We start from the raw sequence: 15,995 nt of genomic DNA, 5'->3' as shown, positions 1-15,995 counted from the left end.
CATAAAGAGGACCCAAGACAGGGTACTAAGAAGAAAGCTAAGAAAAGGGGAGCAAAACTTCTTTCCTGCATGCTGACCAATGCAAGAAGCCTGACCAATAAGATGGAAGAACTGGAGCTGGTAATGTATGAGGAAAAATACGACATAGTAGGAATAACTGAGACATGGTTAGATGACAGTTATGACTGGGTGGCTAACCTGCAAGGATATGAATTGTTTAGGAGGGATCGTAAAAAAAGGAAAGGGGGTGGAGTCTGTCTATATATAAAGTCCAGTTTAAAGCCCAGACTAAGAGAAGATATCCAAGAGGGAAATGAAGAGGTGGAGTCTCTATGGGTGGAGATACAAGGAGGGAAAACTAATAAAATCCTCATAGGGGTTTGTTATAAGCCACCAAATATAACAGAAACCACTGAAAATGTATTATTGAAACAAATAGACAAAGCAGCAAATCACAATGAGGTGATTATTATGGGGGACTTCAACTACCCCGATATAGACTGGGAAACTGAAACCTGCGGATCTCAGAAAGGAAACCGGCTTCTGTCAGTAACCAAGGATAATTATCTGTCCCAACTTGTGCCGGGCCCAACTAGAGGGACAGCCCTTCTGAACTTAATTTTAAGCAACAGGCCAGATAGAATAACAGATGTACAAGTTGATGGGCACCTCGGGAATAGTGACCACAATATAATACAATTCCACTTGTCCTTCAGTAAGGTGCCTTGGAGGGGGTTACAAAAACGCTGAATTTCAGGAAAGCAAAGTTTGATCAGCTTAGAGAAGACCTTCGCCGAATTGATTGGGACAATGTCCTCAAAAATAGGAGCACAGAAAATAAATGGGAAATTTTTAAATCTGTATTAAACACCCACTGCAAGCTAGCCATACCCTACATAAATAAAAGGGCTAGGAACAGGAGAAATCTGAGATCTCTCCCATGATCTGTTTCTACCAAGGACTATGACAAGAACAAGGGGGCATTCTCTTCGAATGGAGGAAAGAAAATTTCTACATCAGCATAGGAGAGGGTTCTTCACGGTAAGAGCAGTGAGGCTCTGGAACTCTCTTCCTGGGGAAGTTGTGACGGCCAACTCACTGAATGAATTTAAGAGAGGAATGGATGCTTTTCTTGAAAGCAACAGTATAGAAGGTTATGAATAACATAATATTACAGGTAGATAGTTGACCCAGATTAGGAGTCGGGAAAGAATATTTTTCACTATGAAGAAAATTGGCTCCTACTCTATGGGTTTTACCTTCCCCTGGTTCAACACTGCAGAACAGCTGCACCAAAGTATGCTGAACTAGATGGACATAATGTCTTCCTTCCGCCTTACAAACTATGTTACTATGTTACCTGCCCCCTCAGACTTTACTGCCCCTCACAAGCTCAGTGACCCTCGCTTACTGTGGCTGAGGTAAATAGTTCTGGAACAATCTAGAAACAGGTCTGGCTACTGCCCCCTCAGACGTCACTGCTCATCCCTGGATTTCCAGGATATCTGCTCCATGTCCGTCCACGGCTTCCAGGATGTGTCCTGTCTACATACAGCCTCCATTACCTCACTGTGACCCCCTGACATAACCTCCCCTCACCCAGCACCATGACACCCAGCACAGCAGAGCCCTGCATACACTGAGGAGCTGACCATGTGACCCCTGACTCCTCCCCTCCATGTGACATCATCACAGGTCCTGTAAGCACAGAGCAGCCATATATCTAGTGTGCGGCTCTGCAGGTGGAGGTAGGTGCAGGGTATTATATATCTAGTGTGCGGCTCTGCAGGTGGAGGTGTGTGGAGATTCCCCATTACTGGGGCAGGCAGCATTAACCCCTTCAGCTCTGAGACTTTCTTGGTGTTCTCTTGCTGATTTCTATGAATTGTGAGGTTTTTGTTCCTTTTCCTCTGATAGATACAGACGCCCCAACTATGAGAGGCCGGAAGTGAGGAAACCCGTCTGCCCTCAGTTCTCGGCCCCTTTCTGTCCTCAGTCCTCGGCCCCTTTCTGCTCTCGGTCCTCAGCCCCTTTCTGCCCTCGGTTCCCGGCCCCTTTCTGCCTTCAGTCCTCGGCTCCTTTCTGCCCTCAGTCCTCAGCCCCTTTCTGCCCTCAGTCCTCAGCCCCTTTCTGCCCTGAGTCCTCGGCTCCTTTCTGCCCCCACACAGTATAATGCTCCCCCAGAATGTTCTCATTATATGTTTCCTCTTATTCTCTCCAGTAATTGTATTATTACAGCAGATTCTTTATGATGTTACATCGTCATCTTCTCCCCATTCAGGTCCCTACAATATTGGATCCTCTCAGTGGAGATCCTCTATAGAAGAGAATTCTCCTGATTGCCCCATGAAGGATGGATATGGACAGGGACAAGATGGCGGAGAGGATATTACACCTCACCCTAGAGATCCTCTTCCGGCTTACTGGAGAGGTGAGAGATTCTGATGACGTCACATTACATCATTCTTATCTATGGGAATAACAGATGGACAGAACTGGAGAGGTGAGGACTCTGGAAATGTCTGGAGTGAGATTTATTACTGTGTCTCTCCATAACCAGGATTACACAGTAGTGAAGAAGACCTCTAGTGAGCGCTGTCAGGCCCCTGTGTCTGAGGGATGGGGAAGACCCCTGAGCCCAATCACGGCGCCTCCACCTCACCCCCCGATACATGAGGACATCAATGACCAGAAGATCCTAGAACTCACCTACAAGATGATTGAGCTGCTGACTGGAGAGGTGACACTGCTGGGAATACTGGGACATTATACAGTAACGCTATGAAGGGATCGGGGGTGACGGTATCATTGTATGTGTCAGGTTCCTATAAGGTGTCAGGACGTCACCATCTATTTCTCCATGGAGGAGTGGGAGTATTTAGAAGGACACAAAGATCTGTACAAGGACGTCATGATGGAGGATCCCCAGCCCCTCACATCACCAGGTAATAGACAGGACTAAATACACACGGCCTATAATTATCTGTATGTAAGGAATGAATTCAGTCCCTGTATGTGTCTCCTCCAGTTCTATCCAGTAAGAGGACAACACCAGAGAGATGTCCCCGTCCTCTTCTCCCACAGGACTGTAAACAAGAAGATCCCGATGTTCCTCAGGATGTGATTCCTCCAGTTCTATCCAGTAAGAGATATCTACTCATGTACTTTCTGCACTAATTTTGTGTTACATTTTTAGGTTTTCTGCTCTGTTTTTTTCAGCTGTATTTTCTTTGCTTCTGCTTTTTGTGCTGTTTGTTTCCAGTGCCTTCTCTATGTCGTTATGATGAAACTCAAAGATTTACAGAGGGTTCATGAATACCCTGTTTTCCTGAAAATAAGATGTACCCCAAAAATAAGCAGTAGCACAATTTTATGGGATTAAAAATAAGTTGTAATTAGAGTCAGGGCCAGCTTTGGGAGGAGTCAAACTGCGCAATTTCTCAGGATCCCCACTCTTTAGAGTCCCCATCAGTTGTATTCTAAGATTGATTAAAGGGAAGGTGTCGTCCAAAAATAAAAATTTCAATAACTGAAAAAATGTAAAGTATTAATGTTTTATTGTTTTTTTTTAGATATTATTATTTGTTTTTAATTGAGCAAAATGTAAAAAAAAATATAAAAAGTTTGATATTTTCCACTCTTAAACACTAGGGGGAGCAGCTACTGAAGTCTTACAAAAATCCTACTGTAGAAATAGCCTCAATTACAGCTGCAGTAAAAGTGGGCAGAATCTGCTCTCCTGTGTGTGATGTCACCTCCCCCTCCCAATCTGGGTGCTTCCAACAGATAAGAGAGAATGAAGTGTAGGGACACAGTCCAGAGCCATTTTACTGGTGACCAGAAATGTCTAAAGTGTCACCAAGGACAGCAGGAGTATCACACAGGATAGGATTAGATACACAGCTCAGCAGACAGTATCACACAGGAGAGAATTAGATACATGGCTCAGCAGACAGTATCACACAGGATAGGATTAGATACACAGCTAAGCAGACAGTATCACACTGGATAGGATTAGATACAAGGCACGGGGGGAAGCGAGGGATGTAATTGGAGACGGTAGCAGCGGCGGTGGGGGAGGGGCGCTGGTACTCACGCACTGCTCTGCATGCAAGCAGCGGCTGCAGCAAGGAGAGTGGAGGGGGTGTCATTGGAGCATTGGAGACGGTAACAGAGGCTGTGGTTAGGGGAGGGGGTTTCATTGGAGACGGTAATGGCGGGGGAGGGGAGGCGGCCCGGCGCCCCATACTCACACATCCCGGTGGTTGACAGGGGTAAAGTGGAGCAAACAGCATATGCTGTGAGCTACACAATGATGGCGCTGATCTCCTCCCTCTGCTGTGATCTGGACAGCCCATGGGGCGCATCCATTTCACAGAAGACGCCTTCTCTAATGTTTATAAATGGGGTCGGAGCCCGACTATCAGAGTATATGCACAGAGGGCTGCCATCTGTCATTACAAAAAACAAATCCAACAGGGCAGCCCCCAGTGCCTTCAGTAAAATTAGAATTAAATAAAAACTAAATAAGCAGTGATTTTAATTTTGTATAAAAAATACTTGATTTCATAATCACTATTATTAATACAAAAATAAAAAAACGTGATACCCTTCCTTTAAGGATCTTTGATGACTACAAAGTCATGTGACATGATGTAACCAAAGGTCTTTTAATTTTAGGAGTCTAAATGAACTGAACAGAAGACAGCCTGGCATGCAGGACTGGCATTAGGGGAAAGGGAGAGCAAACTGGGCAATTTCACAGGACTCCCATTCTCCTAGGGGCCCCAGTGTTTATATGCCAATTATAGGACTGCTTAAGGATCTTTATGACATCATGTCATGTGACTAAAAGGTCTCAATTGTAGGAGTCTAAAGCTGAAGAGGAGACAGGCTGGTGTTGATGAATCAAGCCTGTCTTGATGAATTGAGCCCAAATGTTTACCTTCACAGACAGCAAGACCCTGCTACCTGCTTTGGTTACAAAGCCTAAGGATAGGCCATCAGTGTTACAGTCCCAGACATCCCTGTTAAAGTTCCAGCATCTGACTTTAACTATTTTATTGTTATCTTGGCAAAAAAAATCTCTTTGAAATTGTCTATGTTGTGGATCAATGTCACAGAGATGTTTGCAGGTTATTAAGCTGTCAAGGCAGTGTCAAGATCTGTGGAAACTACACTCTACCTGCTAACTTCTCTGATGTCTGTGAGCAGTGCATGGAGACACAGGCATCGAACTACAGACTTAGGCAGGCTAGCAAGAGTTAATCTCTGCTGGGCTACTGGTTAGTGTCTTTCATAACATACTGCGGGAAGCCAGTATCATTCTCTCCCATCCTGTTTATACTGGCTGGACTATTCCATTAATGCCAGCTATAGTTTACCTATACTGGTCTGGTGAAGTGTTATGATACAGACTAACGGGTGGTTGTTGTGCATTATTGCTGTGAATGGTTGTGGTGTTAACCCTTTGTTTCTGCCTTCCTGCTCTTATTTTTCTCCTTAGTCACTCACTGTTTATTTCTGTGAGTTTGCAGTGTGTCTAACTTTTAGTTTTCCCATCTGTCTTAATCTGTATTTCCATCATACTCTTTCCCCTTCCTTCGGGGATCACAGATTAGACCTAGTCAGGAAAATAGTAAGGTACGGGACCAGAGCATCTTCACCTTCAAGGGTAATCCAGAGATTAGGGATAGCCTAGGGTCTCCTAGCGTGAGGGACAGTATAGGACAATCAATCAGATTATTTACTGTAGCACATTCCAGAGAACTGATATTACTGGAGAGATGTCTTAGAGACAGGAATGAGAGGTCTGAGTTAACAAAGATGGAACGCTTTGAAAATTGGAAATTAGATTCAGAATACAATTTTTCCTAATTTAATTTCTGATGTTATGGTTTAAAAAAATAAATGTACTTTCAAGATATCATTAAAAACTAATAACATTGTGTTTATTTTTAGCAGATAACTGTATTGACAGTTCAGATGGACATCTAATATCTTTAGAATTTAAAACAGATGATGAAAGTATCACACATGATGCATATGAAGAGCATGCTGCTGTCCCAGATATACCTCCAGTCCTTCCTTGGAAAGCTTTATCATCTGATCTTTTCAAACAAGTCCAAAATTCAGATTTATTACAGAATTTTAAGCAAAATAAAAGTTACAGAAGGGATGTGGAATATGAAACTGCTCCTACAAGGGAGAAACCATTTTCATGTTCAAAATGTGGGAAATGTTTTACCAGGAAATCAAATCTTGTTGCCCATCAAAAAACTCACACAAATGAAAAGCCATTTTCATGCCCCCAATGTGAGAAATGTTTTGCTGTAAAATCATATCTTGTTGACCATCAAAAATGTCACACTGGGAAGAAGCAATTTTCATGTCAAGAATGTGGGAAATGTTTTATTCAGAAATCATATCTTGTTAGGCATCAGAAAAATCACACAGGGGAGAAGCCATTTTCATGTTCAGAGTGTGAAAAATGTTTTATCTGGAAATCAGAACTTGTTGTGCATCAAAGAATTCACACAGGGGAGAAGCCATTTTCATGTTCAGAATGTGGGAAGTATTTTAGTTGGAAATCACACCTTGTTAGACATCAGAAAATTCACACAGGGGTGAAGCCGTTTTCATGTTCAGAATGTGGCAAATGTTTTTTTCAGAAATTAAACCTTGTTAGACATCAGAAAAATCACCACACAGGGGTGAAACCATTTTCATGTTCAGAGTGTGGGAAATGTTTTATTGAGAAATCAGACCTTGTTAGACATCAGAAAAATCACACAAAGGAGAAGCCATTTTCATGTTCAGAATGTGAGAAATGTTTTATTAAGAAATCATACCTTATTATACATCAGAAAATTCACACAGGGGAGAAGCCATTTTTATGTTCAGAGTGTGGGAAATGTTTTATTCGGAAATCAGGTCTTGTTTCGCATCAAAAATCTCATACAGGGGAGAAGCCATTTTCATGTTCAGAGTGTGGGAAATGTTTTATTCGGAAACCAGAACTTGTTCTGCATCAAAGATCTCACACAGGGGAGAAGCCATTTTCATGCCCAGAATGTGGTAAATGTTTTACTAGGAAATCAGGTCTTGTTCACCATCAAAAAAATCACACAAAATAAACCATTCCTATGTTCTTAATGTGGAAAGTGTTTTTCTCAGAAATCAGTGTAACTACATGGACTCTCATGGGTTAAAGTTTCTTAACATTCAGCCAGACGTATTGTTCTTTTGTGTATTACTTCATGTTTGCTTAGCTATTGTTTCTCCAGACCCTTCCAGTAATCATTGTAATGTATCATAGTGTATTGCTAATGTAATTACCTTAGTAGCCATTGTCTAGTCGGAGACTTGCAGGCTCCATGTAGATATCCTCAGTCTTTCTACCCACATCATTTAAATGAACATTATCCATGCAGCTTGAAATTCATCCAATGGGAGAAGCAATCTTGTCCAACCAATCCGATGAGGACGCAGTGTATCCAAGTGGAAGGCTGTGGCTACAAAAAGGATTTCTTTAAGTCACCAGGTTGTTGTTGATGGATGTGCATGATCCAGTCTAATCTCTTAGGAGCTGGCTAGTGGATCAGGATACCTTGTGGCTTCAATCTAGGGACTTCGGTTCCGATTGGAGACCATATCCACAGTCTAGGGATTTCGACTCTGGCTGCCAGGATTATATCATCATACCAGAGACTACTTAAGGAGGAAACCCAGGTTGGGACAAATCGGTCACCTGGTACAGACTTTGCAGACCTCAGCCAGCTTCCTAAATCTGGCGTTATTCCAGTCATGGTGGGTGCCCGCCAAAAGCGGGGTGCTGCTGGATTGGAGTAATTAGCCCTGGAACATCTGAGGCATGGACATTCTAAATCCCTGTTGAGCCAGCGGAAGGGTGAGGCTCTGTTGCTTATTACATTTGTGTGTTTTGCTGGTTATGTGTTATGTGCCGTTAATATTTTGGGGATCCAATAAAGTCTAATATTGTGATTCCCTCACCCTGTGTTGTCTGAGTAGTGTTCTGCCCACGGTTAAGGAGGTCGGCGTTCAGTTGGGATGAGCCTTGAGCCACGCTGTCTTTCTAAAGGTGGCTGGGCCAGAGGACGAGAGCACCCACTAAGCCCCGTGTCTCCACAATCAGTTCTTGTTAAACATGTGAACAGGGAAGGAAACTTTTTCATGTTGTGAATAATTGAAATGTTTAACTGGTAAATCAAGTCTTGCCGACCATCAGAAAACCAACAGAGCGGAGCAGCCATTCTTGCTTTCAGAATTTGCCAAATGTTTTTATGATTAAATCGGGTCCTGTTGTCAGATAAGTCACACAGGAGAAGCCATCATGATGTACTATAATTCAAAGAGTTTTATCGAAAAAATCGGCTCCAATTTCTCAAGTAAGAATTGGTGAGGGAAAGAACTATATTCTCTCTTTTTAAACTTATCGTATTTTTCGGACCATAAGATACAATCTAGGTTCTGAAGAAGGAAAATAGGGAAAAAGATTGAAGCAAAAAAATGTGGTTATGATGCACTAATATGGGGGAATCTGCTACTGACACTGTTACAGGGGTAATATCCCCCAATCTCTAGCACAATGTGTTTGATGACTTTCTCTTTAGTGCTTATCACAAATCTGTGGCTGCCTTTTTTATTTACTAAAACAGTGGAGAACCACAGATTAGTGAATTTTCTAAATATAATCCACTACCAAAACTTTTGCAAGTGTCCCTAATGCCCCCAAAATTAACTTCTAGGTTGTGAGATCCCACAACCCTCAGTGATCACTCTCACAGTGAAAGAGTGAGCTGTATGACCCCAGCTCTGCGTCATTCTTCTTAAGCAGTTCTGTTAAATATTAAAGTATGTGACAGTGCTGGATTAGTTGAGAAAGAAATTTCTCGCGCTTGGAGCAGCTGCAGAGATTTGTGGGATCCCGCTCTGCATAATGAGATCCCACAAACTAGAAATTCAGGGTCAACTTGCTAGTAAGGGTGCTTTCACATCAGTGTTTTTTTACCTGTAGGCAAAAAATCGCAAACCGCATGTGACCGGATCCTGTGGATTGAATGCGCAACGCATGCAATCGCAATTGTTATTTTACAGGATCCTTCTGCAGCGGGACGCAGAATTTATCGTCAGGCACAGGAGTCAGCCGATCGGGAGTGTATTGCAAATATAAAAATGGCTATTTTTGAGGACATACATTATGTTATACTATAACATATTGTATAATCAGACAGACAAAGTGTACATGGTTACAAAATCTTGTGTATCCTTAATGGTTTCTGTGTGTTTGTCTTGAATATACAGGCAGACAATATACCATTGTAGCAGAATCCTTCTGATTTACTTTCCTCAAATATCTGATGTTTTATGTGTTTGCTATATACACAGACAGACCATATATCCATTTACCTAACTCAAATACCTGATGTGTATTCTTGGGAGATTTGAATGCTGTGGGTTTATTACCTCATTGTCTGATGTGTGGTGTATCTCTGATTCATCTATGCCCAAAGATTGGCCATCAAAGGGCATGGATCAATAAGACTACAACAAATTAACTCTAAGGTTTGTCATTTTTGGGCAAACTTCTATTAAAGATCAGCTGAAGTATAGCACAGACAGAAGCTCGTGTTTCCTGCTCCGTGAGACGTCCGGGCAGTGATGTCCAGGAGTTCTCTGTCTATGTCATGCTTCTCTGACTGAAGTTCCAGACAGATGATGTTCCAAAACTCCTTGGTGATATAAGTATTTAACTGTACTTAACCTTTGTATGTTGAATATACAAAAGTGTACGCAATATCATACTTTTCCTTTAAGTTTGTATTTCATATTAACCTTTATAATAAAATTACTTAATTGCCTTCTTTAAAGCCGTATCTGAACCTTAGTGCTAACAATATAGCAAAACATTTGGCGTAGTCAGTGAGATACGCAGAAGGCTCTGAAGATATTTTTTGTACAGTGTGATATTGCGTAAAACATGCCTCTTTTTAAGAAAAAAGTGGTTGTGAGTGAATGCATTGAGATTCCAGGTTGGGAACAGACTCCCTATGATATTTTGGCAACCAAGTGGTCGCACAGTGTTGGTTTGAGTGAACCATGGGACAAATGTTTGAAAAATGCTGAACCTGTTGATGTGGTTGAATGCTTGCAGAAAGTGAAAGTGGAAAAAGGTAAAGAATTGGGTGCTGTTGGTAGGCGTGGATGGATCCTGTTGTCTGCATATAGAAAACAGCATGAGGAAAAGATACGTATGGTAACAAAAGTTCAGGAATTAGAGAGACAGTTGTGTGAGGTCCAGACAGCATTGGTCACAGCACAGTGTCATTATAAGATGTCAGTAGACAAATGTGATGGATATCAGCATGATGCAGACAAGTCTGCTGTATGTATAGAACAGTATAAATACAGAAAGAAGAGAGGGAAGGAGAATAGAAAGAAAGTAGCTTTGGCCATAGCCAAAGCAGGGACAGAGGGGAACTCAGATGAGTGGAATGGTGATGTACAGAACTCAACTGATTCTGAAAACATCACCGATCAAGAACAGAAGGATGAACATTTCAGTGGGAAGAAGGAAATTGATCCTCCTCTTAACCCAGTAAAAGTTCATCCTATATACCATAGACGAGTTGTAGAAGCAGCTACAGGTAAACAGAACAGAAATATGGTAGAGGATTACAGTCAAGAGGAGCTTACTGACCTTCATGATCGTTATTCACAAAGGTCAAATGAACCTTTGATAGCTTGGGCAGTCAGATTGTGGGAGGCAGGGGCTCATGGATTGCAGATGGATGCTGTGGATGGCCCAAAGTTTGTTCAACTCAGCCATGAACCTGTAGTGAAGGAGGCATTTTGTTCCTTGATAGTTCAGCAACAACATGTGGTGTGTAGTATGTTGGATGTTGTGGCTATGGCATTGAAGCATAAATACCCATCTGAGGTGGACTGGCCGTCCAATGAAAAACCATGGTTTACATTGAACGATTGTGCACGGAGATTGAAGGAGGAGGCTATGAAAAATGCTATTTTAGCAAGTACATATGACGATTACATGTAAGTTGTTGTAAGCGTTTCTATTAGAAATTGTATCATTAGAAATGCCCCTCCAGCTTATAAACATGTAATGATGGTGTTAATGGTAAATCAGACTTGGAAACCCATCTCCAATACATTGGAGGCGATCCAACAGTTAGGGGATCTAGGAGAATGGGGTCCCAAACAGAGAGGTCAGCTTAATTTTGAAGAACAGTGTGACAATGTCAAAAGTAGTAAAAATCATAGATCCCGTGTTACCAGGAGTTATATGTTTATGGTCCTGATAAAGGATGGTGTTCCCTGGGATAAAATAGAGGGGATTAGTACTGATGAGATGTGGAAATTGTATCAAAAGAGAAAATTGTATCAAAAGACAAGACTCAATAAAAAGTCAGGGGTTTCACATAATAAAAAGGTTACAGCAAAAGATTCTGAATCTCCACAGCAAGGGCACAGCAGGACACGGGGAGAAAGAGGGCCCACTTTCTCATCGTCACCAGCAAAGCCCACAGCACTGAGGTTTGAGGATCTTTATGCTGATATCAAATGTTTGGTGCAGGAAATCAAAGCCCAGCAGAAGAGGCTGTCATCATCTTCCACCAAGATGTCTTCATCTGAAATGGAAGATAGATGGGGGGGGGAAGATAAGGGTAATACTGAGACGATAAAGGAGATTGAAAAAGATAAGGGTAATACTGAGACGATAAATGAGATTACCACCAATACAGAATGTACAGAAATATGTAAAGAGAAAAGTATTACAAAAGCCATTCCTGCATTCAAACAATGTAAAGCCGTCCAAATATTCACAAAGGAGAAAGTGGAAACAAGCAGGATCCCTGTGTTCAGTCTATTTGAAGGGCAATTATAATGGCAATTATATTTCAGTTGGTCACCGATCGCCATAGCCCTGCTGCTAATTAATACAGCACAATATACCAATATGGTTGGGTAAATAGTGAACTTTTTAGGCTGTCAAGTTAGATGTGAATATTTTAGCATATGGATAATGGACTGGATAAAATCATGTTTTGTGTTTTATTTCAGCTTATATGCTAATCATGTTTGTGGGGTTTTTTTTAGACTGGAGACCAAAGTTTCACATGATATTAGAGCAATCAGACTAAAACAATGAAACAAGTAATCATCCCATTGTGATGAATGGGTATTGTATTTACCTAATGGTTGTTTGTTTTATGTGTATGTTCAATCAGGACCACAATAGGCTTGTAAATGGAACCTTAAGGCCCCGTCACACTAAGCAACATCGCTAGCAACATCGCTGCTAACGAACAACTTTTGTGACGTAACAGCGATGTTGCTAGCGATGTTGCTGTGTGTGACATCCAGCAACAACCTGGCCCCTGCTGTGAGGTCATTGGTTGTTGCTGAATGTCCTGGGCCATTTTTTAGTTGTTGCTCTCCCGCTGTGAAGCACACATCGCTGTGTGTGACAGCGACAGAGCAACAACTAAATGTGCAGGCAGCAGGAGCCGGCTTCTACAGAGGCTAGTAACCACGGTAAACATCGGGTAACCAAGAAGCCCTTACCTTGGTTACCCGATATTTACCTTCGTTACCAGCGTCCCCGCTCTCATGCTGCCAGTGCTGGCTCCCTGCTCTCTGCACACAGTACACATCGGGTTAATTACCCGATGTGTAGTCTGGCTGTGTGCAGGGAGCCAGCACTGACAGCGTGAGAGCGGGGACGCTGGTAACGAAGGTAAATATCGGGTAACCAAGGTAAGGGCTTCTTGGTTACCCATGTTTACCGTGGTTACCAGCCTCAGCAGAAGCCGGCTCCTGCTGCCTGCACACGTAGCAGAGTAAACATCGGGTAATTAACCCGATGTGTACTGTGGCTAGGTGTGCAAGGAGCCAGCGCTAAGCGGTGTGCGCTGGTAACCAAGGTAAATATCGGGTTTGTTACCCGATATTTACCCTAGTTACCAAGCACAGCATGCTTCCACGCGGCGCTGCTGGCTGGGGGCTGGTCACTGGTTGCTGGTGAGCTCACCAGCAACTTGTGTAGTGACGCTCCAGCGATCCCTGCTAGGTCAGGTTGCTGGTGGGATCGCTGGAGTGTCGCTAGTGTGACATCTCACCAGCGACCTCATAGCAACTTACCAGCGATCCCTATCAGGTTGGATCGTTATTGGGATCGCTGGTAAGTTGATTAGTGTGACTGGGCCTTTAGCATTTTGGTCTCATATTCCAAAGGTCAGATTTGGCCTTAAACTGAATTCAGTTAATGAGACAAGGGATAGATCAGGATTATTAATTAAGGTAATTCTAATGAATAGTGGAGACACTGACATGTTAATACAGAAGTGAGATAGAATAGCTCAGTTGTTGGTACTGTCTATTTCTAAAATGCAGATAGTCAGAGGAAGGGCTCCTAGAGTTCTGCAGAGAAGATAGATGATTTGGATCTTCACATCCTATTAATGATTGTGCAAAAATTTGGGTGAAACAATTGAGTGACAAAGGTATTCCAGAACCTGCTGAAGTCATTACTCAAGGAGCAGACAATGTGCTGACAGTTATGAAACAAGAAAAGTGGGAATACATCCCAACTGACAGATTAATAATATGTGTATTTTTGTCCCTTTAGATCAAAATCTGGAAATGTTGCATCATTGGGACCACCATGTGCATGGTTCTACTTCCGTCAGAAGCTAAGCAATCTTCAGACCAAAAACAGAAAGACCAACCATGGAAAATGTGGCCTTATTGAAAACCAAACAGAATCTATGAGTTTACCTGGCTCAGCTGATGAACACGAGCTATTTTTTATGACAAAGACTACCCGTGATGACAATATATGAGAAATTTGTATGGAGGCAGTATTGACCCCTTTACATAAATGAAGACCTAGAAGAAGAAGACGTGACCTAAAACTTCATCTCCAATCTGTATTGTGCCTGTATAAACTGCACTGGGGAACATTCTCTAACAGAAGAGATGATTGCCCTAAGGACTCAAAATATTACACCAGCTGATCTATCAGATGATGTATGATAGGAACAAAATAGGCAGATGTCAACAATTAAAAATACAGAATCAGACAGGGCATTGGGAGATTGCTATTATTTGTGTCTCTCATACAGATGAAAAATGCAAACGTATGAGGGCAGGAAATAATATGAGATTTAACAACATAGTGACCTCTATACACAAGATGTAAAATTGTTAACGATAATAGGATTATTCCTAATATTTGTAGGAACACTCACAGTAGCGGCATATGCAGCTAAAGCAAAAGGCTGATTCTCTTTTTGGTGGTTACATTTATAAATACCACAAGTAGAGATACATATATACTAGATTAATTACATTACACAAGATAATGGTAGATGGTGGGAATGGGTACTTTCTTAGTTACCTGATTTTTGGATATATGCATTATATATTAGGAGTAATTTTTGCTATTGTGCATGCATTGCTTTGTGTTGTTGTATCATCCGCTAAAACTATGCCGTTAGGGTATGGTACTTGGTTTAAATAATGTATGGCTCAAAATAGCCAAGGGTGGAATGTACTGCAAATATAAAAATGGCTATTTTTGAGTTTATACATTATGTTAAACTATAACATATTGTTTAATCAGACAGACAAAGTGTACATGGTTACAAAATCTTGTGTATACTTAAGGGTTTCTGTGTCTTTGTCTTGAATATACCATTGTATCAGAAACCTTATGATTTACCTAGCTCAAATACCTAATGTGTATTCTTGGGAGATTTGAAGTCTATGGGTTAATTACCCCATTGTCTGATGTGTGTTCTATCTCTACTTGATCAATGTTCAAAGACTGGCCCTCAAAGGGCATGGGTCAGTGAGAAATGCAACACATTGACCTTAAGGTTTGTAATATTGTGCAAACCTCTATTTAAGATCAGATGAAATATAGCACAGACAGAAGCTCATGTTTCCTGCTCCGTGAGACGTCCGGGCAGTGATGTCCAGGAGTTCTCTGTCTATGTCATGCTTCTCTGACTGTAGTTCCAGACAGATGATGTTCAAAGCTCCTTGGTGATGTAAGTATTTAACTGTACTTAACCTTTGTATGTTGAATATACAAAAGTGTACGCAATATCATACTTTTCCTTTAAGTTTGTATTTCATATTAACCTTTATAATAAAATTACTTATTTGCCTTCTTTAAAGCCGTATCTGAACCTTAGTGCTAAAAATATAGGAAAACAGATGTCTACATAGCGGAGCTGTGTATGTAACGGAGCCGTGTGTGCATGACATGTATGTAGCGGAGCCATGTGTGCACAATGTGTATGTAGCGTTTACCCTCTTTTACCACTTTATTTATCCCGAAAACACCCGTGCAGGTTCAACATAATCCACACGAGGTCCCACGACGATTCAAGCTCTGCTACATGTAAAGTCACAGCGCACGATCATGACACATGACCGCCTTCTATGAGGTACAGGCAAAGACTGAGCAGCGATCAGTGGTGACGTCACTTAGTTAGCCACAGCTGGAGGTTCCCACGGTCCTCCACTTGTGACCGCAGGTAACTTGACCTCAGGTGACTTCAGTGACCTCACCTGAGTTCATTCACCACTCATCACGCGACTCACTCAGTCTGTGCCTGACCATCACAGTTTACGTAGGAAATACTGTGGATAGAAGTGCAGAATAGGCTCTTACCGGTTAAGGTAACAGATAAGCCAAGGTAATTTAAACCCAGAACTGCTGCTTTTGAATCCAGTAATTTGCATGATTTCACGCCAAATTTCATTACCACATACAGTAATGACTGTGTTTTTATTAGAAAAGTTTTGGAAAAACATTGGAACATGTTATTAAAAGATCCTATTTTAAAGGATGTTATGCCTACTCATCCGGGTATCACTTTTAGAAGGGCCCTTACCCTGAGAAATATTGTAGTCCCCCGCAGGTTGAGAAGTTCTATGGGTAT

At 41.8% G+C, this 15,995-nt stretch overlaps 1 protein-coding gene and 1 long non-coding RNA gene across 2 annotated transcripts; both read left to right on the top strand.

The window, feature by feature from the left end:
* The first annotated feature begins 2,292 nt into the window (after positions 1-2,292).
* On the top strand, positions 2,293-15,224 carry LOC142258933 (uncharacterized). Its single transcript, XR_012727909.1, has 2 exons — positions 2,293-2,431; positions 13,670-15,224. It is a non-coding gene; the product is annotated as an uncharacterized LOC142258933 (long non-coding RNA).
* On the top strand, positions 2,803-7,221 carry LOC142258931 (uncharacterized). The gene is made up of 3 exons (XM_075331487.1): positions 2,803-2,945; positions 3,029-3,142; positions 5,965-7,221. The coding sequence occupies exons 1-3, from the start codon at positions 2,813-2,815 to the stop codon at positions 7,134-7,136; spliced, it is 1,419 nt and encodes a 472-aa protein (XP_075187602.1). The 5' UTR covers positions 2,803-2,812; the 3' UTR covers positions 7,137-7,221.
* Positions 15,225-15,995: the final 771 nt, after the last annotated feature.

The sequence above is a fragment of the Anomaloglossus baeobatrachus genome (genome assembly GCF_048569485.1).
Source record: "Anomaloglossus baeobatrachus isolate aAnoBae1 chromosome 5 unlocalized genomic scaffold, aAnoBae1.hap1 SUPER_5_unloc_19, whole genome shotgun sequence".
Taxonomy (NCBI): domain Eukaryota; kingdom Metazoa; phylum Chordata; class Amphibia; order Anura; family Aromobatidae; genus Anomaloglossus; species Anomaloglossus baeobatrachus.
The sequence above is the reverse complement of the archived record's forward strand: the minus strand, read 5'-3'. Positions and strand labels throughout refer to the sequence as shown.

What these genes read in the sequence shown, in the direction of transcription:
- LOC142258931 (XM_075331487.1), top strand. Translation starts at nt 2,813, where the DNA reads ATGTGTCAGGTTCCTATAAGGTGTCAGGACGTCACCATCTATTTCTCC. An exon ending in CCAGCCCCTCACATCACCAG is followed by an intron (nt 2,946 to 3,028) that starts GTAATAGACAGG and finishes TGTCTCCTCCAG; the next exon opens with TTCTATCCAGTAAGAGGACA. An exon ending in GATTCCTCCAGTTCTATCCA is followed by an intron (nt 3,143 to 5,964) that starts GTAAGAGATATC and finishes TATTTTTAGCAG; the next exon opens with ATAACTGTATTGACAGTTCA.